Source organism: Zootoca vivipara, chromosome 9 (genome assembly GCF_963506605.1).
Source record: "Zootoca vivipara chromosome 9, rZooViv1.1, whole genome shotgun sequence".
In the NCBI taxonomy this organism is placed as follows: Eukaryota; Metazoa; Chordata; class Lepidosauria; order Squamata; family Lacertidae; genus Zootoca; species Zootoca vivipara.
This window is the reverse complement of record NC_083284.1, coordinates 42,839,213-42,866,093: the sequence shown is the minus strand read 5'-3', so window position 1 is coordinate 42,866,093 and position 26,881 is coordinate 42,839,213. Positions and strand designations below refer to the sequence as shown.

Below are 26,881 nucleotides of genomic sequence, written 5' to 3'. Positions count from 1 at the left end.
CACGTGATGTCATATATGATGTCAGGTGATTGGCAGGTGGGCTTGGCTTAGCCAAAATGGCCTGATGGGTCAAATGGGGATGCTTGATTGCCTTAAGTAGGCCTGCTGCAAGCTTGCGGTTCCCTATCTCTGGTTTAGCATGTCTACATAGGTGGACATGCAGTGCTTTTTGCAATAATTAAAAATCTAAACATGGCCACGCAAAGACCTTTTTCGTTTACTTTCTCTAGCTTTTGAGATGCCGTGCTAGTCCTAGTTGACAGTTTTATGCAACTTTTATACTTTTGTGGCTACTGTTTGTTTGTTTGACTTGTTAGTTGCTTGTTACTCAGAGGTATATATATATATATATAAACATACGGCAAATACATTTATGTTGCACTAGTCGTCAGCAGAAGGGACAGGAAATGATCCAGGGGAACATTAACCCTGAAAAACAAAAAGGGGCAAGTATCCAAACACAGCTCTTCTTAGAAAACAAAACTTTGCTTAAGGTCAGAAACAGGGTTAGCTAGAAAAAGCAGTAAACGCCCTCTCTCCAAACTAGGAATCCCTAGTTCTAAAGAAAACAGAGCACGGCACAGAGTTAGCAATATAGAACTTGTGGTCAAGTCCCTAGTTCTCTGCAGACCTGTTTAAACCCCAGCCATAGAGGATACTTCTATGTGCTCTGGTGTGTTACTGCTGTTAAGAACACACAATAGGGAAAGTACTTCAGTCCTGGGGCTACGCAGTGCAACTGCATCATATCTCCTTCTTTGCCTCACCTAGAGAGTTTTAGTCCTTATGTTTATTCCTTCCAATGATTCTTCTGAAAGTTAGTTCAAATACATGAGCTCAGTTTTCATTCCTGTCAGGCATGTAAGCTTTTGACCTCAACATCAGCTTTACACAAAAATGTTCACTCCCAATGAACTTATTTGAACATTATAAAGAATTTTGGTTTTAGATCAATTTTTTAAGTAGCCTTTGACAGCATATTAAAATAAACCAGAAATTAAATTATAAGCCTGCACAGACCTGTTTCTCCCTCCCCCCTCCACCTCTAGAGAAACATACTGTATTTTAATTTGTCCACTAAGGAATTCAACGTTCACTAATTAATTGTGCCTTGGTTTAAAAACCTGGAGTGCTGGTTTAAATAAAAATGAAAAAAAATCTAAGTATTGTGTCAAGAAAGGGTTTAAAGGCTGTAATCTCATTGAACTTGATGGGACCTACTTCTGAGTAGACACATATAGAATTTAAAAGTAGCTGTCTTTGGTGAAAATGCTCAACAGCAATGCCAGCACAGAAGGGACATTAGGAAGCAAACATGATATTGCAACCTAGGGATGGAGAAGGAATCTGTTTTAACAGGATTTATGCTCCTTAGCTTGGCCTTGACAACTCAGACATGTGTTTTCAGCAGGGCCGTCTTAAGCATATCTGGCGCCCTGGCGCTGTGGTGCGAAGATCCCTCCGGCACCCCCCCCGGCCCCGTTTCCCAGTGCGGCTGTCTGGCGGGCACAGCGCGCGCCCCCCACGGCCTGGCGCATTGCGCCACCCAGCCTTGCCTTTGGGCCGGCCCTGGTTTTCAGGGACCATCTTACTCCTGTGATGATGGTAATCTATTTTAACTATTTCTAATTTTGAATTATTATAACCTGCCCTGAGATGCACTGGTGAACTCTGGGTGGTGGTAGTAATAGTAGTAGTAGTAGTAATGAAATTTAGAGTTTGTGACCTGGTCAATTTTTCCCCATATCAGACTGCCTCTTGAATTGAGTTCTTGCTTCCATCCAAGCCACTCATGCAAATACATATTGAGTTGACCAGACCACAGAGTGACTCTGGACAGATTGGGCTGCTCCCTGAAGTGACAGATACAGCTATCAGTCTTCTACTGGTGCACACTCCTTTTAAACCCAACACTAGTGAGTGAGGTACCCTGTTTCTCCTATTTCAAGACGTAGTCATAAAATAAGCCATAGCAGGGGTAGTAGATGAAATTAAATACAACAAATAAAATGAAAAAAATGGCATAGTTTCCCAAACTTTCTCTCAGTATTGAAGCATCGCTTAACTTCAACCTGCATTTTATCTTGGTGGCAATAATACATTTAATTCAGCAAAGCTTTGTCAAAGGTAGCAAGAATAGGGCCCTTAATTGTCCCCGCATGTGTCTCTAGACAGGCATTAAATTTCTGTGAGGAATGAGAGAGAGAATATCAAAAGAGAGATATTTAGAAGTCTATGGAGCAGAAGGGCTGATTATTTTAGCTCCACAGTTCATAAAATTAAGAAAAGTAAGATAATTGGAATAAATTAAAGGCTCTAATTATAATATTATACAATGTTTCAAAGCAATGTTAAATGAAATAATTGTAAAATATTCATTCCCAGTCTTTGGCTGCTTTAACCTTTCTAGCAGGTGTTATAAACATCACACATTACCTGCCTTCACATGTGCAAGAATGAACAATCAACCTACTGGTGTGTTAGCCCAAAAATTAAATAGAATTAATTATTCTGTCTTTGAAATAGCTCTCTTTGTCTGAAGTGCTAATAGACATAGGGGCAATATTCAATCAGAAGCTATTCTGGTTTTAATTCCTTCAAACATTTTCAAAGTCTTTAAATGTGACAGATAAAGGAGAGTTGGAAAATATAGACAGGTGCAATATATTGCATTGGATTATTGGTCCATCTGCCTCAGAATGTTCCTCACTGATGGGCAGTGCTTCTTCAGGGTTTCAGACAGGTGACCTTCCCAGCCCTGCACAGAGATGCTGAAGACTGAGCCAGGGGCTTTCTACCTATAGACCAGATGTCCTTCCACTGATATAGGGTAGGACTTTGTGTTCCTGCACCACTCAACTTTCTTTGTTCCTGAATTCTAGACTTCAGGGGATGAACGGAAAGGCCCAGAAGAAACAGGATGGACTCCTCGGGATGGTATAGTGCACCCTGTTTCCTGTAACCCAGAGTCTTGGAAGCTATGACCAAGAAACACAAATTAATGGTTGGGCTACAGTATTCCTACACTTCTCTTTTTTGTGGCTGCTATACTGGAGATATAAGTTAATGAGGTTAGATGGAATGCTTAGGATGCTGCTAACTCTATTATATGCTGCCTCCTCCATAGTTTTTCTTGCAGCTACCCTATTGCTGCCAGATTACAATATTTTCTGCAGATGGTTTCCTAGACAGCAGTCTGTTGCCACAATATTCCAAATCCTTGTATGTCAGACACTAGTGAGTCATACTTTGGATAACTAAGATTGCTTATGTCAGGAAAGCTATGTTTTCCACATCCTATATAATAAAGTGCAAGTGTCTCTGCGTCCAGTATTCCCTGTGTCCCTGGGTTTGCACTACTGTGCATGTGCCCCACGGACACAGGGATTGGACGCAGAGACTTGGAACGCACACTGGCGTGCGCACTCTCCCCACCCTCACCCCTCTGCCAACCGCCGCTCTCGGCCGGACAAGCGCCTCACTGCGCGAGGAGGAGGCTGCTTCCTTTGCCGCTGCCGCAGAAAGAGACCGAATCACAGCCTTCTCCTGGGCGCCCGCTGCCCTGCTGCGCAAGCGCTTCTCCAAACCCCGGGATGTCTCCTTCCTGTCGGCGGCTGGGGGAGAGGAAGGAAGGAGAAGAAAGGGCTGCTTTCTCCTCCTTCGTGCCTGTCTCCCTGCCGCCGACAGGAAGGACAGGTCCCGGGGTTCGGAGAAGCGCTGCGCAAGCACTTCTCTGAACCCCGGGATGTTCTAGCGCCTGTTTATTTAACGGGCTGAATTACACTAGTTTTTATTATAATTTCAGAAGCTGGGTAGTTGACAATAGCATTGTCTCCGTACCCTTCCCATGTCCTTTGGCTGGCTCCTGTAGGAAAGAGAATGCTAGACTAGGTAGCTGGTTTGGTCTCAACCCAGTTTTTATATGTTTGCAAATCAATGCATTCACAGAAAATGGTTCCCAAAAATGCAGCTGCAAATATGCCACAATTCGGCTAAGCTTCATGGCATTTGCGGTCCTCCCTTGAGCAATGAAGGAAAAGAAATAACACCAGGCTAACAATCTTCTCAGCGTGCAAAAGCGAATCAGAAGCCATACTTTAAATTTTACACTATCTTCTATATTTATCACACTCTGGAAGCTGGTGGGATATTTGCTGATGCAGAGAGACAGCCTACTACTCTCAGGAGATATTCCTTCCCTTGGGTTAGACTGCAAAAACATTTAAGGGACAGCTGCAGTAGTTCACTTTAAAACTAAAAAGAAACACAAAACTGCCACTGTCCCACTTTTCTTTGTTATTTCCTTCCTCGTGACATTTATGGCAATGCAACATATGTATCAAATGATAATACTATGTGTCGCCCATTCTTGCTTTGCCTCATTGACTGGTGAGGGCAGGCAAATGCATGACAAAAGAACATCACATCATGTGTTACATTGAATGTCGAGAGGTGGAAGAATCAAAGCTACACAGAACAGTAGCAGTCCTGCGTCTCTTAAGACATCTTCTCAATGGCAAGGGAGGAAAACCAGGAAAAGGTGTCCAGCGTTTGGTAGAAAGGTTTGCTTTTCAACTAGTGACGATCACTGACTTACAATACCTTGGCTATGCCCTTCAAAGTCCCAGTTCTAATCTTTATTGATGGGGTAAGGCTTTGGAGATTTAGGCCAAGTCCGTCCTTTGATTTGTCCAGAACATGGCCAGTCTAATTAGTGGTTGGTGTCATTACTTGTGCTTTAAAAGGTTCATTGATCATTCTTTGGCCAAGCAGAAACAGAACAGACTGGCAATTCCCAAAGTTGTGAGTACAAGTGGTGGCTGAGTCTCCATGATAGCGGTAACTTAGCTGAGATGCTGTTCTCCTCCTATCTGAAAATATATCAGTGATTCAATTAGCTTATACTGTAATGGGAATTTTTATGCACTACTAGTGAACTATATCCCATTATTCCAAATCAATGAATTCATCACCTGACTCAGTTCTCTGTGTCTGAGAAAGTTGCATGCAGCTTTATGTCTGAATAACCATACAGCATGCTAAGACTCAAAATGCATTCAACTATGGCATATAATACCCACCAGGCAACACATTACCCATGCCATCCTGAAATCAGCAGGCACCTTGCATTTAAAACTCTTCTAATTAATCATAGATATGTCAGATACATCACAAAATGAAACTCCAGTAGCAATGCTGAAATTTTATATAGTTCATAATCATACCATCAATATATATGCTGCTGGAAGCCCTAGTTACAATTATATTCCTTAACATGGATTTTAAACAAGATTTATAATAATCATAGTGCAATCCATAACAAAATTATTTCCTTAAAAACAAAGAACAATTCAATACTTGTATTATTTGTAGGATTTTTTAAAAGCAAATCTATTTTCAGCTTCTACAAGAAACATGCTCCCTCCACACTTTGATTTTAACTGATAGAACCACCGCTCATTTGCATATACATTAGCTGAAAAGTAATCAGACCCAAAGCTGTTCATAATCTTTATCAAACAAGGGGGGGGGAAATGCATGTGACCAAATTGGAATTTTAATCTTCTTAATCTTAAAACCATTTTAAGCTAAAACTGCTGTGCAAAATTTAACTTGACTTAGTTTGATTGGTTTCATCCACATCATTGGAAGCACAGGTTAGGATCTACTCATGTACAGTGAGGGGGGAAAGTATTTGATCCCCTGCTAAATTTGCCCGTTTGCCCTCTGATGAAGAAATGACCAGTCCATAATTTTAATGGTAGGTTTATTGTAGCTGTGAGAAACAGAGTAACAACAGGAAAACCCCAGAAACCCAGAAGACAAAAGTCAGAGATTGAAGTGCATTATAATGAGTGAAATAAGTATTTGATCCCCTATCAACCAGCCAGATGTCAGGCTACCTGGTATCTTCACTGTATGTAACGAGCTGAGATTAGAAGCACCTGCTGTAAGGGAGAGGTCTTACCTGTAATCCCAGCTCGTTACAGTACCTGTACAAAAGACACCTGTCTACAGAAGCAATCAATCCAGCAGATTCCAAACTATCCACCATGACCAAGACCAAAGAATTGTCCAAGGTTGTCAGGGACAAGATTGGAGACCTGCACAAGGCTGAACTGGGCTACAAGACTATTGCAAAGCAGCTTGGTGAAAAGGTGACAACAGTTGGTGCAATAATTCGCAAATGTAAGAAACACAAAATAACTGTCAACCTCCCTCGGTCTGGGGCTCCATGAAAGATCTCATCTCGTGGAGTTGCAATGATTAGGAGAACAGTGATGAAGCAGCCCAGAACTACATGGGGGGAACTTGTCAATTATTTCAGGGCAGCTGGGACCATAGTCACCATGAAAAAAGTTGGTAACACACTACACCGTGAAGGACTGAGATCATGCAGAGCCCGCAAGGTTCCCTTGCTCAAGACAGCACATGTACAGGCCTGTCTGCAGTTTGCCATTGCACATCTGAATGACCCAGAGGAGAACTGGGTGAAAGTGTTGTGGTCAGATGAGACCAAAATCGAGCTCTTTGACATCAACTCAACTCTCCGTGTTTGGAGGAGGAGGAATGCTGCCTACGACCCCAAGAACATCATCCCCACCATCAAACATGGAGGGGGACACATTATGCTTTGGGGGTGTTTTTCTGCTAAGGGAACAGGACACCATCACCGCATTGAAGGGGCGATGGATGGGACCATGTATTGTCAAATCTGAGCACCTCCTTCCCTCAGCCAGGGCATTGAAAATGGGTTGAGGATGGGTATTCCAGCATGACAATGCAACAAAGGAGTGGCTCAGGAAGAAGCACATTAAGGTCCTGGAGTGGCCTAGCCAGTCTCCAGACCTTAATCCAGGCATGTCAAACCTGCGGCCCTCCAGATGTTTTGGACTACAATTCCCATCTTCCCCAACCACTGGTCCTGCTAGCTAGGGATCATCGAAAATCTGTGGAGGGAGCTGAGGGTTTGAGTAGCAACACATCAGCCTTGAAATCTTACTGACTTGGGGAGGATCTGCAAAGAGGAGTAGGACAAAATACCTCCTGAGATGTGTGCACACAAGAAACCTCTGTAATTGCCAGCAAGGGTTTTGCCACCAAGTACTAAGTCATCTTTTGCAAAAGGATCAAATACTTATTTCACTCATTATAATTTACATCAATCTCTGACTTTTGTCTTCTGGGTTTCTGGGGGTTTTCCTGTTGTTATTCTGTCTCTCACAGCTACAATAAACCTACCATTAAAATTATGGACTGGTCATTTCTTTGTCAGAGGGCAAACGGGCAAATTTAGCAGGGGATCAAATACTTTCCCCCCTCACTGCATGTGATCATGTGGGACTTACTTCTACCCTTGGAAAGAGAAAGATGCTAGCAGATTTGAGCCTTGATACTATGGCCATGGGCCATCTTTTATCATGAGCACTAGAAATGTGAGCAAGAAACAGAGCTCTTACCTATTTTTTTTTTTAACTGAATGCTTAGTGCTAAGCACATGCCTTTAAAATGTCAATATAATCCCCGTACCAGGTTCTGAAAATTGATTTTTTCGTAAAACCACAAGTTATTGATGGTCTCTTGTCAAAGCTTCACTAGATGGTCATTTGTAGTTTGTGAAAAGCCTTGGTCACCTACTGTTGTAGGTTGGGAAAGCCTATAAAACCCTCCCATACAGTTGTCTGTCTGTGATAGAAATGGAATTATTTGTACTCCCCTTGAAGTATGTTCATATGGAGACCTATATACACATCATTGTGCTCCTGATACCTCTGCAGTAATGACCACAGTTGTTCTTAAAACCAAATGCCATTGTTGTTACTCACTCATGTAAAGGGCTCCGGTAGGCTAGACACTGAAGAAACACTAGTTTGTAAGAGTTGCTAGGAGAAGGTTATAATTAGTGGGTCAAGACTGATCTCAAAAAGGAATCAACTCAGAGAAATAGGAAATGGCTTTACACCAACTTCCCTGGGGCATTAAAAAATGTTAAATGGAAGCATGAGCTACTGCAGAATTAATGTTGGGTTTGGCTAAGCCAATGTAAACTGAAGAGAGTCTGAATGTGGTGGGATAAAAAGAAAGCAAAGACAATTAAAGCTCAGAAGGTTGTTGTTTGCCTTTCTGAAGACCAATAATTACAGCTTTAAGAATTACAGCATTACCAAGCTTAAAACCATGGAGAGACTTGGTCTGAATAAGGACACTAGATTCTTATCTCATTATACATGATAAAGCTTTCCTTAGCACCTCAGCCCTTGCTTTTCCCTGCAAGACCAATTGCAGTCGTTAACAGTCATTAACAGTCATCAACAGGTTTACCACTCCTATCAGCCAATCACCCATTCCTACCACCCTTCTGAGAAATACCCCTCCCCACCCTCTGACTATACATAAGGATCTGGTGACTTCTGTTTCAGTGTATCTGAAGAAGTGTGCATGCACACGAAAGCTCATACCTATGACAAACTTAGTTGGTCTCTAAGGTGCTACTGGAAGGATTTTTTTTATTTTGTTTTGACTGCGTCAGACCAACATGACTACCTACCTGTAACTAGCCTTAAGAAGTTTTATTAAAATTGATTTTATTTATTTGACAAAATTTAGAAACCACTTGATTGTAACAAAACCTCCAAGAAATATCAATAAAAACAAGTAATTAAAAACATTTTAAATCAATTAAAATCAGCAGTAAACTAAAAAGAGATTAAAACATATCAGCATATGCATGTCTGAATAGATATATGTAAACAAAAAAAAAAAGTTTTGAGCCGGCGTCAAAGAATACAGTGAAGGTTTCTGCCTGATGTCAATAGACAGGGAGCTCCGAAGTGTATGTGCTGCCACAGTAACAGAATAATTTCTTATTAAGTGCGGAAGGTTTTATGAATTTATTTGAAGTCACTGATAGGCTGCACTTGCAACCAATTTAGCTTTTTCAGAATGTGATTGGGGTGGGAAGAGAGTATACATCGGGAAGCTAGAAACTTCCAGCTTCTGCATATTCCTGTCCCTTGTGCCCAGTGGAAGATGTTACTTTAACCCCACCTGCGCAAGCAGTTCCCTGCTGCTGCAAGGAAAACATGGGATAGGATGTGTTGACTGATGACTACATATTCAGTTCCTGCAGATCTTTTCTTTTTTATATATAAGAAATGATGAGAAATTTCTCAGCTCTTGCTTTTTGAGCAGATCTCTGCTGTCTTGCTGAATTCACACAGAGAAGAGAGATATGAATTGTCTCTCTTGATTTCTTACTTTTCACAGTGTCTCACCTCTCTGTGTCTTCAACAAATTGTCAAAAGCAAAACTATATGTTGTTCTAAATTGGTTCTCTCACTAAAAGAAATGTCCAGTTATCTTTTGCATGTGTCTGACCAAAATTCCCAGTTCTAGCTCACCCACAGCAGCTAGACTTCCCGAACCCTTTCTAATCTTCAGCACAGTATATTCTACTACTGATTTTCAATGTCTCCTTTTCATGTTTGACACAGTGTAGTCCAGGAGAAGTCAATACAGTGCTCTTCAGATGTTGTTGGACTACAGCTCTCATCATCCTTGGCCATTGCCCTTGCTGACTAAGCTTGACTGGAGTTAGCTATCCCTGTATAGCCCACTGCAATTTTTTCAAGGGGAGTCCAATCACTTCACCTGCTCTGAATTTACTCTGGTTTAATCTATAGTGCTATGATCAACATCCCCATTTGAGCTTCCCTCTACCTTTATCTACATTCTTTCTTCTAACTCTGATGGATTTCACTTCTGCTTCCGCATTACATTCACATTGAAAACTATTTCTTTAGTACATTATGTGTAAATATCACTCACTCTTTTCTTCATGGGAGGCAACTAGCAGTAGGTGAAGCACAGCTTAAGTATTCGGAAACACTGAGCTTGATGAAGAGAAAAACGCTTTTGTCACATTTTGTCACAGGTTTGCTTTCTTTTGAAGGATAGTTTTATTGGAAAGCATTCTATTAAAAAAAAACAAGTGTTTGAAGTCTACTACACAGAACATTGTTTGTCTGGTCCATTGCTCTGTGGGACATTGTTTCCCAGAGCAATATAATGCCAGAACTTCTGCATTTTAGGGGAATGTTTACTGGATGGCTCTGCAACATATTTGGCTAAGCATGGATAAATAGTTTAGACATTGAGGCATGACCCACAATTTGCTTCATAGTGTTAAGCTGCTAGATTACTGGCATTGTAAAACTAAACAAGTAATAGTGCTTTCCCCCCAGGGAGTTGTGCTACGACTAAATATCCAGGTTTATTAGAACTCCGTGTACAGAACCTGGCACATTACCTTTTCCACCGCCCAGCCATTATTGTATACAAACAAACTATGTGACACAACGTATTTCCAGGATGCTTGAATTTATCCATCCATGTTGACAACATTAACTGATAGGGGATGAAACAAAATAGAAATAAAATAGAAAAATTCCTTCCAGTAGCACCTTAGAGACCAACTAAGTTTGCCATTGGTATGACCTACATTCCACCAAGGAAGTGGAAACTCATCACAATAAAGCCAGTGAAATGTTGAAAAGTGTCCGCATTTGCTGTACAACAGATACACCTCAGTAGGGAAGCTTTGGAATTACGAGCTAGATATCAGCATGGCCGTGTCTTGAGAAAAGAAGAGCAGTCTAAGATGTGGCATGAGCAAAATGTGGATTTCATATTTAAAATGTAATTATAAGTAGTTACTTGAAGTTAGAAGTGCAAATTCTGCATGTGATTGTCTTTGTCTATGTAGAGGTCATATTTGTGGAGATCTAAACTTAATTAGATAAGTATGCACCTTAAAGTAATCTCCACTGCCAGTTCACTTATCAATAGGCTGTAATGATCACAAGCTGCCTTCTTTGATTAAACTGTCTTTGGCAGACATTATCATACTGTGCCGAAGCACCATGCACATTTACAGCACTATATCTATAAGAAATACAAATATTTCACCATGACATTCCAAAGCTTTATTCATGAATATTCCATAAGTAACTTTGATGACTATTCCTGAAAGTAACATTTCAACAAAATTACCTAGAGAAAGTCTAGCTGGATACACAATGTACCAAAACAGTGTGTTGAAGATACACCAAAAGATGAAGTGTGTGTGTGTGTGTGTGTGTGTGAGAGAGAGAGAGAGAGAGAGAGAGAGAGAGAGAGAGAGAGAGATCGCCCTTACAACAAAGGGCACATATTTAGCAATTTGGTCCAAATGAAACCAATTCTAGATTTCTTTCAGTATATTAGGCATTTTAGAAATCAAAATCAAAACTACATTATTGCTATTCATTTGAATCTTTGCCCAGCAGACTTAGAGACAAACTAGATGATACACTAGTGACTAGGAGATGTCATTCCTATGGCAGCTTGACTGAAATGCAGACATTGGGGACTGAAAAACTGTTAGCAATTGTAGGATATTGGAAAGGGAATGCTTAACGCTTTCCAATTAGGCAGTTTTTCCTGACAAAATGTCTCTCCCCCCCCCCCACTTCTTTCACATTCACTGGTGAAAAGATAGCACCATTTACCCCATACAGGTGGGAAAATAGCTTGTGAAGTGTGACGGATTGGGCTGGCTTGAGTAGAACTCCAGGGTGTTAAGTGTTAAACCCAGCCTCTTAGTTGATTGACGACATTCCATTCCATGAGCGGCGGGACAGCCACGGGTTTAAAGAGGATGGGTAGCCGTTAATTCGAGGAGAGGGGGTTTTGGGAGCGTGAGCGTGTGGGAGGTGGTGGAGTAGGTTACTAGAGCAGGTGTAGATGAGGAAGTGGTTAGGTTTGTAATTATATGATTAACAAGAACAATTCTAGTGAAACCTCATGCTTGTACACATGAAATTTGAACGCAACTGTTAAGATTTTAAGACATTAAATGTTAAGTTAAAGTGCCATTTAAACTACGGTCTGTGTGATCTTTCCAGCAGAGGTATCTATTGCTCATCTGGTGGGGATACTCATTAAAAGGACAAAACCCCTTTCTAAGGCAGAAAGGATAGTTTGTTGTCCCTTGAGTGCACCGAGAGGGGGAGGAAGAGGGAGACTGGTTCAAGGGTGACACAAAGTTTCCTCGGGAGGGGGAAAGTTTCACAGTGGGGAAAGCTCATGTGAGGAGAACCCCTTACTGGTGTGTACACTAAGAAAAGTCTCATATTCACCCCAGAGCTTAAGAAGATACCGGGCCACGTTTGGGCTGGAAAAGTACTCTCATTTTATTTGTAAAACCCACAAGGGATAGGGGGATTACAATAAGGCTATAGGGAAGAGTGGAGAGGTTTAGTGTTACCTCAGAAATCCCTATTAGTGCTTTTTATAATTTGAGAGGTTTGAAAACAAAAGGCGTAAGGTGGGGACCACTTACGTCGCATGGAGCAATTCTAAGTAGAAGAAAAGAGCCTTTGGGAGAGATTACCTGATGCTTCATCTTGTTTGTCACTAATATACTCACAAAATCAGTTCTAGACTTGCCTTTCAGCTTAGCCTAGCAGTTCTGTTGAATTCCAGAGTCAGGCTTCCACTTGAATGCTGTGCTCATGTTCTGGCAGCCTCACTGGCCAACATCAGGTGGCTATTGGACACCCAGTGCTCTTTATGAGGGGTGAGGAATGGTTTTCAGCCCTTCAGCCACATTCTGCAATGAGCCAACTCTCTAGGGACATGGAATAGCAATGGGTGTGATTTTTTTTCCTGCACATTCACTCACATCTCTGTCCTGTATCCATGCAGGAAGCAGGCATTATCATAATTCAAGGATACTTTTCAGCCAGTCAAAAGCTCTCAAGAAGGGTGCAGAACAGGAGTCGAGAGGTTTGGCCACGGATGTGTCCTAAGAGCCGGTTAGAGAGGCTTTTAGGGCCATGTTTGGCTTCTGGACCTGAGAATTACAACTTTTATATACTGTATCATTCAATACAGGAGCTTCATCTGATTGTCCTTTATTCAGGCTGCCCACAGCCTGCCATGTTTCACCTGCTCTAGCTTCTTCTTTTTTTAGGTATTACTGTTGTTCTGTAGAACAACTAATTCCCACTTTTCACTGTTTTGGAGGGATGAAGAAAGGATCCGTATGCACTCGGACAAAATCGTGTTGGTGGTTCTAAGCCAGGCACCGTGCATGATATTATTGCACAGGGGAGACATGAGGGTTAGACGCCTCATAAATATTAACCAGGGATTAATGAACAGTGGGAGGCCTCCGTATATCAATCTGCATGAAAGGGAAGTCTGCATTAAACATGGCACTTTTTACATATAAATCACTGGGGGAAACTAAAGGCACTCTGATGTATCACTTGTTGTTCTACGAGAGACCTACTCATAAAACAGGTTTATAGTACATAAGCCGCAAGCATAATTTTATGGCACAATTATAAGTGACTCCAGGTTTTTCCCCTAATCTTTAAAAATTAAATGCTTATGAAAGGTACCAGATTAACGGCTCTGAAAACCTGAAGCCTTCTATTCAAACTACAGCCTGAAGATTAGACAGCCTCAGAGATACTTTCCTAAAGAATCTAGCTTAACTTCCTTTGACTGCAAGAGGTCTCTGCCGCTTCAATCACTGACTGTTCTGTTTTAAGATTGTGTCAATGAAGGGGACAATTTAGATTCACCTTTGTACAGGGGATATTTCTCTCTGAAGATAGAAGAATCAATACATATCTTGCAGGTTGCTCAGATGTCAGCCCTTGGCAAGAATGTTTGTTCACTAATGACCTAGCGCAAATGCTAAAGGCCACTTTTCTGGGGGAAATTATAGGACTTGTTGCCAGCTTCGGATCTATCAACAAAATGCAGGCATCTTCCTCTTTAATTGCTGGACTAAAATGTGAGTGTGAGTGGCTGGCAGGGCTTTTTACTGACACTTTGCTGTTACCCCATTTCCCATTTGTGTGGAATTATAGAACTGTAGAGTTCCAAGGGGCCCCAAGGGTCATCTAGTCCAACCGCCTGCAATGCAGGAATCTCAGCTAACAACCTCTGCTTAAAAACATCCAAGGAAGGAGAGCACCCCACCTCCCGAGGGAGACTGTTCCACTGTCGAACAGCTCTTACTGTCAGAAAGTTTTTTCTGATGTTTAGTTGTAAAGAGTTCACTATAAAAATAAACCCTCAGCATACATAAACAGTGTTCTAAGAAGAGATAGCCTTACCTTACATTAAGGTAAAGGTAAAGGGACCCCTGACCATCAGGTCCAGTCGTGACCGACTCTGGGGTTGCGCGCTCATCTCGCATTATTGGCCGAGGGAGCCGGGGTATAGCTTCCAGGTCATGTGGCCAGCATGACAAAGCCACTTCTGGCAAACCAGAGCAGCACATGGAAACGCCGTTTACCTTCCCGCTGTAGCGGTTCCTATTTATCTACTTGCATTTTGACGTGCTTTCGAACTGCTAGGTTGGCAGGAGCTGGGACCAAGCAACGGGAGCTCACCCCGTCACAGGGATTCGAACCGCTGACCTTCTGATCAGCAAGCCCTAGGCTCAGTGGTTTAACCACAGTGCTACCTGGGTCCCTACCTTACATTAAAGAAAGGCTTAATTTTAAGGGGAGCGGGTGATGATACTCCCAGTTACATACATGTAAAAAAACTGGAAGTTCAACATTTTATGTTCAGTTTGATCAATTGAAATAACTTCATGCAAAATCATAACAGATGCAGGATAAATTCTCCTCTTCCATCAAAATTTGGCCCCATGGCAATATTTTAAAACATTTATATCACATAAAGAAGACATTTGGATCTGGCAGTCCTTACTCAGAAGAGATAATGAGCTCTCATGATCCATTAGTTTGAATTTCTTTGGTGTTTGGCCATACACAATCTTGTAATAAATCATTCAGGAAAAGGTCACCCATTTTCTTCCTCATTGTGTTAGTTCTTAGGTTATGTAGCAACTATACATTCTTTATCTGGAGAAAGTGAAATCAGATAGGATTCCATTATGTAAGGAGGCATAGCACCATGATGTATGTTTCATTAGCCATCCTTTCCTTTATTTGTTAAATCACCCTTCACATTTCTAGCATGCTTTAATTTTTCTGCATTGCAGCAAATCACATTCTTTTTGAGATGGAGCAAAGAAGAGTTCCTTCAGTCGGGAATCATAAGCAGATATTAAAAATCAGCATGTACTTAACCGTACTCTGTCAATCTATTCCACCTTCTCATCCCTGCCTCACTATCAGCCTTATTTGTTGTTAATCCTATTAACCTGCTGGTGCTATTTGTCAGGCTTTCCAGATATATTAGCAAGTTACAGCAAAAAAACTTGGCATTGAGGATCAAAGGGTTGGAGAGGGGGGTGACATTTAGAGACGTGCCAAAGCATGTTGCTAAGAAAAAGCCTGAAAGTTCCACTTGTGTTGTAGTTAAGAATACTGTAATAATGTTTTTTCTGCAACGATATAAAATATTGTAGGTGTCGTATGTACAATACAGTATTTAATGATAACCAGAGCTATTGTGTGAGTGTGTGTTTAAGAATCTGAATACTGTTGAGCTAAAATTAGTAAACAAGTTATACCATTTAAAATCTCCAGCTGTACACTAGAACAGTTCCTTATGAGAGCCAAGGTAGTCCTTTAACAGCCGTCACATACCAGCCTGTGTCTGCATACTTGAAGTGCTGAATACTTTGCAATGTGTCTGACCAGCAACTGGGGTGGAAGCCTGTGTAGTAATATCCATTAGTCCTGCTCCATTTCTACTCAGCTTTGTGCTTCGAACCCCAAAACGCCCTCCCCAATATAAATAAAAACCAAGTGACAAAGAATTAAATTTAAATGGTTTTTGGGGCATAATTTTGGCCACAACTTTATTAAAATACATCAAGTGTGACTGGTATTGGCTTAGGCATTGATATTAAGCTCTATCTGGCCCCTGACCCAAAGCAGGGAGCCAGGAAAGGTTCCAACAGAGGGAGCTCCATCAATGTGTATTGACTGGGCATCACCCCTGGGGTTCCCAGGTTCTGATATGGCCCTCACCCCTCTGTCGGGTTTTGGACAACCCAGAACCCGGATTCCTTTAACAGAATACCTTCTGAAATTGGAGGGGCAGGCGATGGCCAGACCTCCCCTCCCCCCCCCCCGATTCTTTTTGACCAATGCCTAACCGCCAAACCTTACAAAGTTGTGGCGATTGCTAAGGAGTAGGCAAAAACCAAGTGGCTACAACCAATCTGCCACAATGGACAAAATTCCTACCTGACCCCTGTTCCAAAACAGACGACCAACCGAAGTCCAAAGCAAGACCAAATAATTCCTAAATAATGTGTGGGTGGGTGGGTGTTCGGCAGTTTGAAACAAGATAAGATCCCCAGGTCACACTGCCGTTAGCAAATATGACAGCCTCGCCCCCAGGCCGGTTGGGGAATGATGTTCTGGGACCGAGCACAACATGGCCCCTCTGTTAAGAGGATCCACCTTTTCATGCTTGTCTCATATTTTCTGAAAACCTCAACATAGTCAATTTCCTTGAGTAGGGGCTTGGTTCTTATGCCTAAAGGTACTTTGAAAATGAAGCAATTTAGGCCTTAATAGTTGGGAGATGTAATCCTAAATCGTTATGATGAGGATTGGAATCTAAATAGCAATGAGCATTGAATTCATGTTCATGGGGGAGAAACGAGAATGAACTAAAATATCTGAGATGTATTGCATACTCCCATTGAAGCTGTGTATCTCTTCTGGTTTAAGCAACAGTTAATTGATTTTAAAACTGCATATATGAAATCTCGCTGGAGTTATGCCATAGCTGCCAAGTTTTCCCTTTTCTTGCGAGGAAGCCTATTCAGCATAAGGGAAAATCCCTTTTAAAAAGGGATAACTTGGCAGCTATGAGTTATGCACATCCAGAATAGTGTACCATTTCCTCTTAATCACATGGCAAAAAATATATTCCAATTAAACTTCATAGGTGGCTTTGATGTATGTTGTTCTACTTGGAAACTGAATTATAATTGCAGAGAAGCTATAGGCTTCACCAGCAGTTTGATAAGAAGAATTTGTGACTTGGGAATGTTTCATCACTTGATGACTGCAGTACACACTAGTAACTTGCACCTGTAAATAAGTTATCTCAGTTAACACCACCAACATTTTCTCTCCCATCTCCTCAAACAAATTGCTTTTCAGTGCCATCGGTTCACACATTAAACTGCTCAGCTTCATTAGGTATAACTATACATTAATCTGATATAAATTATACACTTTCCTGAGCACCCTCTTAATCCAGGTGGAACTTTTTGGTAGTACTACACTCAGCTATGGTATGTTGTCCCCAAGGAAGCTTGACAGGCCCCACATTGTTGTGCTTTTGGCTTCAGGCTAAGCCTTTGCGTTGTCCTTCCTGGCCTTTTAAGATCATGTTAATTTAATCCCTTTGGCAAAGATGATTCTTCTAAGCTCCCATTTTTGCTGCTTGTGTTTTAAACTCCTATGAGATCCATATTGTAATTTGTTGTTGGGGTTTTATCAATGGCCAGTCAGTGGCGAAGCTGCATGCTCGCTACTGGGGCAGATAGCAGGTGGGGGTGTGACTGGTGCCCCTGGGGGGCGTGACACACATCCCGGGGGCATGGCACACCGCCTGCAGGGGCGTGGGGCACATCCTGGGGGCATGGTGCATCACCTGCTGGAGTGTGGCGCACCGTCTGTGGGGGTGTGGCGCACCGGGGGTGCACGGTACATGCCCAGGGGCGCCGCGATGGCACCCTACTGGAATATTCAATTCAATTCCATTTTTATTACAGCAAAAGCCAGCAATACAAAATAGTGTATACAGCAATACCGGAATAGTGGTGCCGGGGGCGGTCCTCTCCTTCTACACTCCCGTTCCTCTGCCGTTGTGTCCAGTTCTACTTTCAAGTCTTGGTTTTACCATTTTAAACCCTAAACTGATTGAGAGAAGGCCAGCTTCTCATTTACCTTTTTAAACCTTAAGACTCTCTTCAGAGGCCCTGCTGCAGGCAGGCACCAGGGAAAGAATGTTTTCAGTAGTGACACCCAATTATGGAACAACCTTCCTAGGGAGGCTCACAGGGTGCCATCTTTATTATTCTTTGTGGCACCAGGTGAAGACATACCCAGGTAAGCAGCTTGTGTAGTCAGGGCCTCTCAAGTTTTAAATCTTTCCCCTTTTTAATATATAGAAGTGTTGTGTGCTCTGTTTGTGTTGTATTCATTTAATTTTATTTCATATTTTATTTTCTATTTACTTTTTATTGTAAGCTGTTGAGAGAGCTTTGTGGGGATGTCATATAAGTACATAATATGATTGGTTTTTTTAAGATTCATTGTGGACTTTTAAATGTACTGTTGTTATGTTTTTAAGCTAAGTTGTATGAGAAAGCTACATATGAGGTGACTAACAAGTACAGGATTTGAGTAAACACTTACAATTAACAAAATTAAATATAGAAATTAAAAAGACGATGTAAAAATGATAAGAGCATAATAACATTTAATTTTAAGGAGTTTAAAATTAAGATACAATAAAGCAAGCAGAAGTTAATATGTTTAAAAACCAGAAGAGGAAGTTGAGGAAAGTCATAGGTGGGAGGGGGAAATTTGGGAATTGTATTTATTTTTGTTATTTGATACGGTGTTAATATGATAAAATAAAATTCAAAAAATAAATATTTAAAAAACAACAAGTACAGTGGAACCTTGGCTGTCAAACATTTCGGTTTTTGAACGCCAACAACCCAGAATGGAATGCTTCCATTTTCAAACACGCCTCAAAAGTTGAACGGCTTCCGAGGCACGTTTCTCCATTTTCTCATTCGATTTTGCCAACCGGCAATTGCACCTCGGTTGTCAAACATTTCGGAAGTCGAACGGTCTTCTGGAACGGATTACGTTTGACAACCGAGGGAGCACTGTATTTTTAAAGAGGCATATGATAACCAGATCTCAGATATAAGCAAAGTTTACATGTAACTCTTTGTGGAGATCTTTAAACACTGCATTTGATTTCCCCCCCTTTGAATTTGTGTTTTGTCTCATTTCTTTTAGGTTTGGATTTATTCTTCACAAAGATGAGCCTGTGCTCCAGAAAATAGATCTTGAAACTATGTCGTACATCAAGACAATTAGTTTAAAGGATTACAATTGTGTTCCAAAGTCTCTGGCTTACACACACCTTGGAGGATATTATTTTATCAGCTGTAAGCCTGACACCACAGGAGCTGTCCCACCGCAGCTTATAGTGGACGGTGTTACTGACTCCGTCATTGGATACAATGGTGAAGTAACAGGAACTCCATATATCTCTCCAGATGGTCACTATCTAGTCAGCATTGATGATGTGAAAGGTCTCATGAGGGTCCAGACCATCACAGTTAGAGGAGAAATACAGGATGCCTTTGACATCCACACCAACTTGCACATATCTGATGTAGCTTTTCAAGCATCGTTTACCGAAGCCCATCAATATAATGTATTTGGTAGCTCCAGCACACAAACTGATGTGCTTTTTGTAGAATTGTCCTCTGGCAAGGTGAAGATGGTGAAGAGTCTTAAGGAGCCTCTTAAGCCGGACGAATGGCCGTGGAACAGGAAGAACCGCTTAATTGAAGGCAGTGGGCTCTTTGGTCAGTACCTGATGACGCCTTCTAAGGAATCCTTGTTTATTCTGGACGGACGGCTGAACAAGCTGAATTGCGAAATCACTGAAGTTGAGAGAGGAAACACAGTGATTTGGGTTGGAGAAGCATAAGGAACCATGTTAGATAACAGCCGAGTGAATAGTTTTACAGTACATTGCACTTAACTTCATCCTCTAACTTGTCACTGTTTTGTTTTGATTGTGTTTTTTTCTTTTTAAAAAAGTTAGACCCTTCTGTACATGTTGTGTGGCTGACTAAAATGCAATTTTGGTGATATAAAAAAATGCTGAAATTGTGAGTAAACATTTTGTGTACTATTGATGACCTCCATAGGGTGATTTGGCCAATTGGTGAAAATATTAAATGTTTAAGGGACCCTCTACACATGAACCATGTGTTGACAAAATGATGCCACATTTTAAAATGAAGACTTTTCTTTTTTTTAAGGGGGGGTGTCATGTTGACTTAATCCTATTCATTGAATTGTTAGGGTACACTCTACGTACAACTTTAGATTTCTTTAACTGAAGCATTTTGTCCTGCCCTGTCCACTATTTAATCTTTTTGTGCCTTGAAGGGAAATGTCTCACAAGGAAAGAGAAGCCTAGGAAACATGTAATTGTATTCCCATTGTGGCTGCAGGCTTTCTTTTTCCCTGAAAAGAAGCTTTTGATATCTCAAGTTTTTCATCTCCATCAGGTTGCAAAGCATGGTTTTTTAAGACAAAGGAAAAGTATATTTGCAACATCTCTTGTGTTGTCATTTTTTATTACTGCAGTTTGAGGATATGATTTTTATTTCAAGTTTCAGTTGAAATTCTGTTAACTGCTCAAAGAACTTTGACCCTTCTTTTTTTGTAGCAGAGTTAGGCAATTATCTCCTCACCTCTAAAAGACTTGTGTCAACAGGGAGTTTTGGTTCCATGAAAGAAAAAATGTCATGCGTATCTTCTTAGAAATGCATGTTTTCTCTAACTACCAATACCAAGAAGATTCACTTACACTGGCAAAAAAACTGTTATTTTTTAAGAAAACCAATTTGTTACTAGAGGTGCATTTTTAAGGAATCTGTATATCAGTGGAACGGAAAAGGTGGAGATTAACAGAACAATCCTATACATGTCTAAGCCCTATTGAGATCAGTGGTCCATACTCCCAGATGTTACTCGTCAAATGATGTTCCTAAGCTTCTTAATGGAAGTAAAAGGTCTACTGAAATCAACGGGACAAACCTCTAAGCAAATATGTTTAAGATCACTTTGCTAGATGCTAGAGCTTCTACATGTACATTGTTTGTCAAATAGCTGATTTTCCTTGACACTTTTAATAAAGCTCAGTAAATTTTCTATCCTGCGCCTCCCATTAGATCACTATTGCAAGTTGTTGTCTTTATTATTATTTTTTGTTTAACGAATTACTGCTCTAGTTTCGAACATTGCTTCTACATCTCTATAAGGATAATAAAGGTTCTAAAATTTAGAATCATTGTAGCCACTAGAATCAGGAAAAAATGATTTAGCAGTAAAAAAAAATTCTTCAGATTTTCAGTAACAATATAGGTGGTTTTGATTTTTTTTTTTTAAAGAATGTGTTTCTTTAAATAAAGCAGGCTTTTCAGCTGACCTCTGTTTATTCAATGCAGTCAGAAGTTTTATTCTAATTCTACCCTAATGTGTAAAGCTGCTTAAAAATTTGAAATTTTCTAGCATTGTATTTTCTTGTGTGTAATTAGCATCCTGCGCTGTGATACAGTAGAATTCTCTTTAGCTTAAAAAGACTGGCAGATTTAATTGAATAAAAGAATTGACTTACATTTATACCTACTGAATCCTTTTAACCATTTTTTCCCATTGTGAGCAAATAATAATAATTTCCCACCACTGCCATGTAAACTGTTTGTTATTCAATGATTTACAGTCATCCGTTTCTTCTACATTATTTTCTTCTCTATCTTTACACCATGTGGGTGTTCTGTATGTAGAAAATGCTTGATAACGGAGAATAAACCCCTTACATTTTAAATGTTCTCGCCTTCAGTTGATATGCCAACAAATATACTTCTCTTTTCTTATAAGAACCACAGGAGATTGTAATGAAATTCTGTGAGGCGGGGATAGAGGGGGGAGATCCACCTTCTTTACAGCAGCTGACACTGTCAATCTTAATCTCTCTCTTTTTGATTGGCCTACCTTAATTTCTCTACTTCAGTTAAATTACCGCCAGAAATTTTGGGTTTTGGGTTACCCATTCGGTAACCAAAAACAATATTTTGGTTACCGAATGGGTTTGATGTGTGCTACTGTCAGATGGATTTGCAGATGGTTGGGAATGTGTACTCAAAGTGTGTTCACCTGTACCATATTGGCCCAAATATAAGCCACACCCACAAATAAGCTGCACCTTTAAAATTCGGGGGGGGGGGAGAATACCAGAATATAAACCACTCCCTTAAAATTGGAGAGAAAAAGAAAAAAAGCCACGGTGATTAGCCAGCACTGACACTTTTTTGGCACCTTAATCACTCTGACGCTCAAACCAACCAGTGGGTTGGGGGTTGGCACCGGCAATTGTGCCCCAACTCCCCAATCCGGCGCAAGCACTCAGTTCTGAACACACTGCACACCCACCTCCTGGCCCTACTGCCCTGAACAGGGGGCAGGAAGTGGCCGGCACCCCGCTCCCCAAGCAAGCACTGGTGCTGGACCCTCAAGTGTGCCATCCGCCATCCTCCCTGAAGCTACCACAATGAACGGGGGTAGCCATTGCTGCTGCTCAGCACTCCGTGCCCCACCAATGCTGGTCAACAGATTCCAGGGAAACCATTGGGGGTGGGTGGGGGTGGAATAAGCCAATTTTTGTAAGGTCGCGAATTTAAGCCACACTTTTCACGGTCAGAATTTGGGGTGGGTGGGGAGTGCAACTTACATTCAGGCCAATACAGTAATTCCAACAAAACATCAGGAAAACTTTCTGACAGTAAGAGCTGTTTGACAGTGGAAAAGATTCCTTCGGAAGGTGGTGGACTCTCCTTCCTAGGAGGTTTTTAAATCAGAGGTTGGATGGTCATCTGTCATGTATGCTTTAGTTGAGATCTTTGGAGTCCCTTCTAACTCTACAATTCTACGATTCTATGATCAAGCTTGATGGGAGTTTGGAGAGAAATACTGCAGGGCCTAGTGCATGAATTTCTATGAGTGATATCAGTGACGGGGTGGAGGGAACCCTAATCAGATTTGTGGTAAACACAAACTTGAGAGGGATATAATAGCTAACACCTCAGAAGCCTGGAATACAATTCAGAATACACTCAATAGAATGGGAAATGAGGCTGAAACTAACAAAATGAAATCTAGTGATGATAAATGGATAGTTTCACATTTAGATTTTTTAAAAAGCACAGGAAAAGGATCTTCAGGACTGCAGTCAATCATAAGCTGAATATGAGTTAGCAACTTGATGTGGCTACAGAAAAAAAGGCTCATTCGATTTTAGGCTGCATTCCATGTCACAAGAAGCACTAGTTTGTACTAGTCATTTTGCATTATTCGGAAAAGCAAACTATGTGGGAAACATTTTATAAGGAAATGTATATTTAGGGTGGTTTCAGCAAGATTTTACGCAGGAGTGACCCATTGAAGAGGACAAGACTAGATGTAATCAGTTCAAATTATAGAAGAATAGATTTCAGTTAAAATTAAGAAGCACACCTTGATGATGAGAGCAGTTTGACAAAGGGACCAGTCATGAGGGGAACTTTCACTTACAGGAGGTCAACAAGCAGAAGATGGGCATCATCTGTTACTTCTGCCCATTCAAGATTTCAAGCAGTGGATTGATAGCCTATGATGAACTCTGTAAATCTGTGAATAAATTATTTCCCCCACTTCATAAAAAAGGAGCAAAAAAATGTCAAAGGAATTTCAACACAACCGTCCAGCTACTTTGCCATGTTCTCCATTTACATCTTCAATATATAACAAATACGTTGCCCTTAAACCACCAATGTTACTGTTAGTTCAAATTTACAACTCGAGGGGCAACTCTACAACATTCTTTTTTAGATTATTGGATGCTGATTTATAATTGTTTGCATAAGCAGGTAAGTGAATCTGATAACAGCAGTAATAAGAATGATTGCACAATATATATATATATATATATATATATATATATATATATATATATACACACACACACACACACACACACACACACACAGTATTGAATTTTGTATGAGTGTGTAGTAGAAAAGAACATGCATGCTCTGAAAATACCGATATCCTCTAATTATTTGCATATTTACAAACACTCCTAAAGTTTTGTTCCAGCTATGGTTCAGAAGTCGTGTCATTGTTTTTTTTAAAAAAACAAAACACACACAACCCTGATATACAGGGGTTTGTTCCATGGATGATCTTCAACTGTACCAAAATTGTAGGCTTATACAGAAAAGTCAGGGTCATGATTTGAATTATGTAAGGATCCCACCAGATATAGAGCTCTATCTAAGCATGGGCTTGCTATTCTCTTTCTGGTTTCTGCCCCACTGTTATCTCCCCTTCTTTCTTGCTCTCTCCCCTGCTCAGTCCTTCCTTCTTATCTTCAGTCTCTAGTCTAAACCCTCTCCAAACTCAGGCTATTGCTCCTCTCCTGCTCCTCTCCTCTCCTCCCAACCCAAGTAGATATCCACTTTTGCCCCAGCCTACAGCTCTTGTCTAGTTTGGGCTTTTTTGGTGTGTGTGTGTGTGTGCGTGTGTGTGTGTGTGTGCCTTCCATGTGTCCTCTTATTCCTTCTCCTCGGTTTCTTCCTTCTCCTCTGTTGTTCTCCCCTTTATAATAATAATAATAATAAATTTTTATTTATACCCCGCCCTCCCCAGTCAAAAACTGGGCTCAGGGCGGCTGACACCAACAAAATTACAATTAAACATAAAAACAATGAATTAAAATACAGATTAAAATACAGTATTAAAATTTAAAGTGCAGCCTCATTTCAAGTAGTCCATAAGTCCAAGCCACTTTCACCTTTTCTATCTTCGCCTCAAATGTTTCCTGGATCCCTGCCAGTCTTTTGACAGCAGGAGTATAAATGTCCCTTGAACGGCAACTGGCAGAAGGGGGGTGAAGTGGGTGCGGTCTGCCCCAGGTGTCAGCACTGAGGGGGGTGACAAAATGCCAAGCAGTGCTCACCGTGGGGCCTGCAATGCTCCCAAGCCATGCATCTCTCCTGGGAGAGACGCGGTGTATTGGGTACATACAGGCTCCGCACTGCCCCAACGTTCCGCCCACTTCCTCCCCTCCCAGCTGCAGGACAGCTGAGCCGGAGGAGGCAGGCAGACTCCGGAGGCCCTACGGTGCACCCTCCTCTGGGCTCACCACTCCAGGCACCCAACTGGCTTCCTCCACCACTGCCTCCTTTGCACCCCATCTCTTCCAGGTTCACCAGATTCCCCTACAGACACCTGGCGCTTCTGTGGATATTGTTTCCACCATGGCCTACAGCCAGAACCAGCAGCACCAAGGTAATGAGGATGGGGCACACTTGACCATGATCACCGGTACCCTATCTTTATAGACAACTCTTCTCACGTGAAGAAAATTGCCTTAGCTTCCCAGGAAAATCTCTCAGGCATTATTGATCCTCCCTTTCTCTTTTCATTCTGCTTATTGATTTTCATTTTAAGCAGGTTGGTAGCAAGTGCTGCTTCACTCATTTCTGGCTGGTGATTAGTAATAAATATCCACACAAAGGGATATCATTATCGGATTCTGCAGGGCTGATCTGTAAACACAAAGCAGCTCATGAGAGTCAAATAAAGTGGAAGAAAAAAGGACATGTGGCGATGCAGCAACCAAGAAACCATTTTGCACAAAAATATTGGCATGTCAAAAGTGTGGGTTCTGTGTGGATTTCTGCAGAAGGTAGTTATCTGGTTGCATTTCCATCCAATCAGCTTGCAGTTCAGCTCATATTTGCCAAAGCACTGGGGAAGTTCAGCCATAAATGTGGGGTAGGCCTCGCAAGTGGTGGAACCATCACATGATACTTTTTACTCTGAACATTCACCATTGTTTCTCAGCACACAATTATCCTTCAGTATTAAAATACTGAGAAAAACACACATGCATACACACCACATTCCAACAAATCTACCATAAATATGGGTTCCTTCATAAGGGGCCACAGTCATGACCCTAGGCTGAAGGTGCATCAGCTGAATCATGCCATAAATAATGAGAAATCTGTGGGAGTGTTTTCTGATTTACGGCTAGAAAATGGTTTGGTGGACTGATTCAAAACTTGGCTGTGTAAGAGAGGAATGTTTAAGGATGCTCCATGCCAACACTGGCATTGAAAGAATTTTTTTTTAATACTTATGTTAAACACATTAAAATGTGATGAAAATAAATTGATGTGATACTCATGCATGTTGATAGGTCGGTGTGTGTTTTTCTTCCATAGATTTTTCTGGATGTTTTCCCCCCAGAAATATCTATCAATTTGTATTCTGACTTTGAGGAAACATTTGTTGTTTTAGATCAATGGAAAATTTGGTATGTACTTTTACCTGTGAGACATTTTGCAGGGGTAAAGTTTGGTAATATGGTGCCCTGAATGAGAACAAAATTTGGTGTGTCCCCCTCCCCAGATATTTCTTATTTTCACCATAATTCATTTCGGTACAGGTTTTTTTTTTAAAAAAAATGGATCTTCTCAGTAGGTACCCATATAAATAGGGTTATCATCAGCATCACCACCACAATCGTCATTATGCCCCCTTGGCATGGCATTCTAAATCTGCCCTAAATCTGGCACTGCATGTTTGTAGTTTAATTAAAAGGGCCTGTTTGTGGCCAATGTTAGTCAACAGAGTTGCTTATGCTATTGTCAATGGTCAACCATTTCTGACCAATATTAGCCTCTAGAGGTATAGAACCTTTGCTGTTTCTAGGCAAGATTCTGATAGACCAGGCCTCAACCATGTAGCCATGTAGAGTTTACAGATTAGGTAAGCCAAGAGGTTAGAAGTTAGGTATAAAAGGTGATGGGAGGAAGAAATCAAAGATGAGTACCAACAGTTTGAGAGACATGGGGGGGGCTGGATTTCTGTTGGACAGCTTTGAAAGATGCAAAAGAGCTTTTTAGGGGGGGAACCTTCAGGAGCATAAGGTTTATGGGACAATTGAGTGTGGCATATTATTATGTAAACATCATTTTAATACTGTGGTAAGTGTAAGAAGTAACAAG

The 26,881-nt window shown here is 41.1% G+C and overlaps 1 protein-coding gene across 4 annotated transcripts in view; it reads left to right on the top strand.

The window, feature by feature from the left end:
* FSTL5 (follistatin like 5) overlaps positions 1 to 21,634 on the top strand; it is a 300,362-nt gene extending 278,728 nt beyond the window's left edge. For all 4 annotated transcript variants that reach the window (XM_060278679.1, XM_060278681.1, XM_035112814.2 and 1 more), the window contains one exon: positions 19,041 to 21,634. In XM_060278679.1, coding sequence (XP_060134662.1) covers positions 19,041 to 19,743 — 703 coding nt within the window. In that variant the 3' untranslated portion in view covers positions 19,744 to 21,634. The remainder of the gene's footprint in view (positions 1 to 19,040) is intronic.
* The last annotated feature ends 5,247 nt before the right edge of the window (positions 21,635 to 26,881 follow it).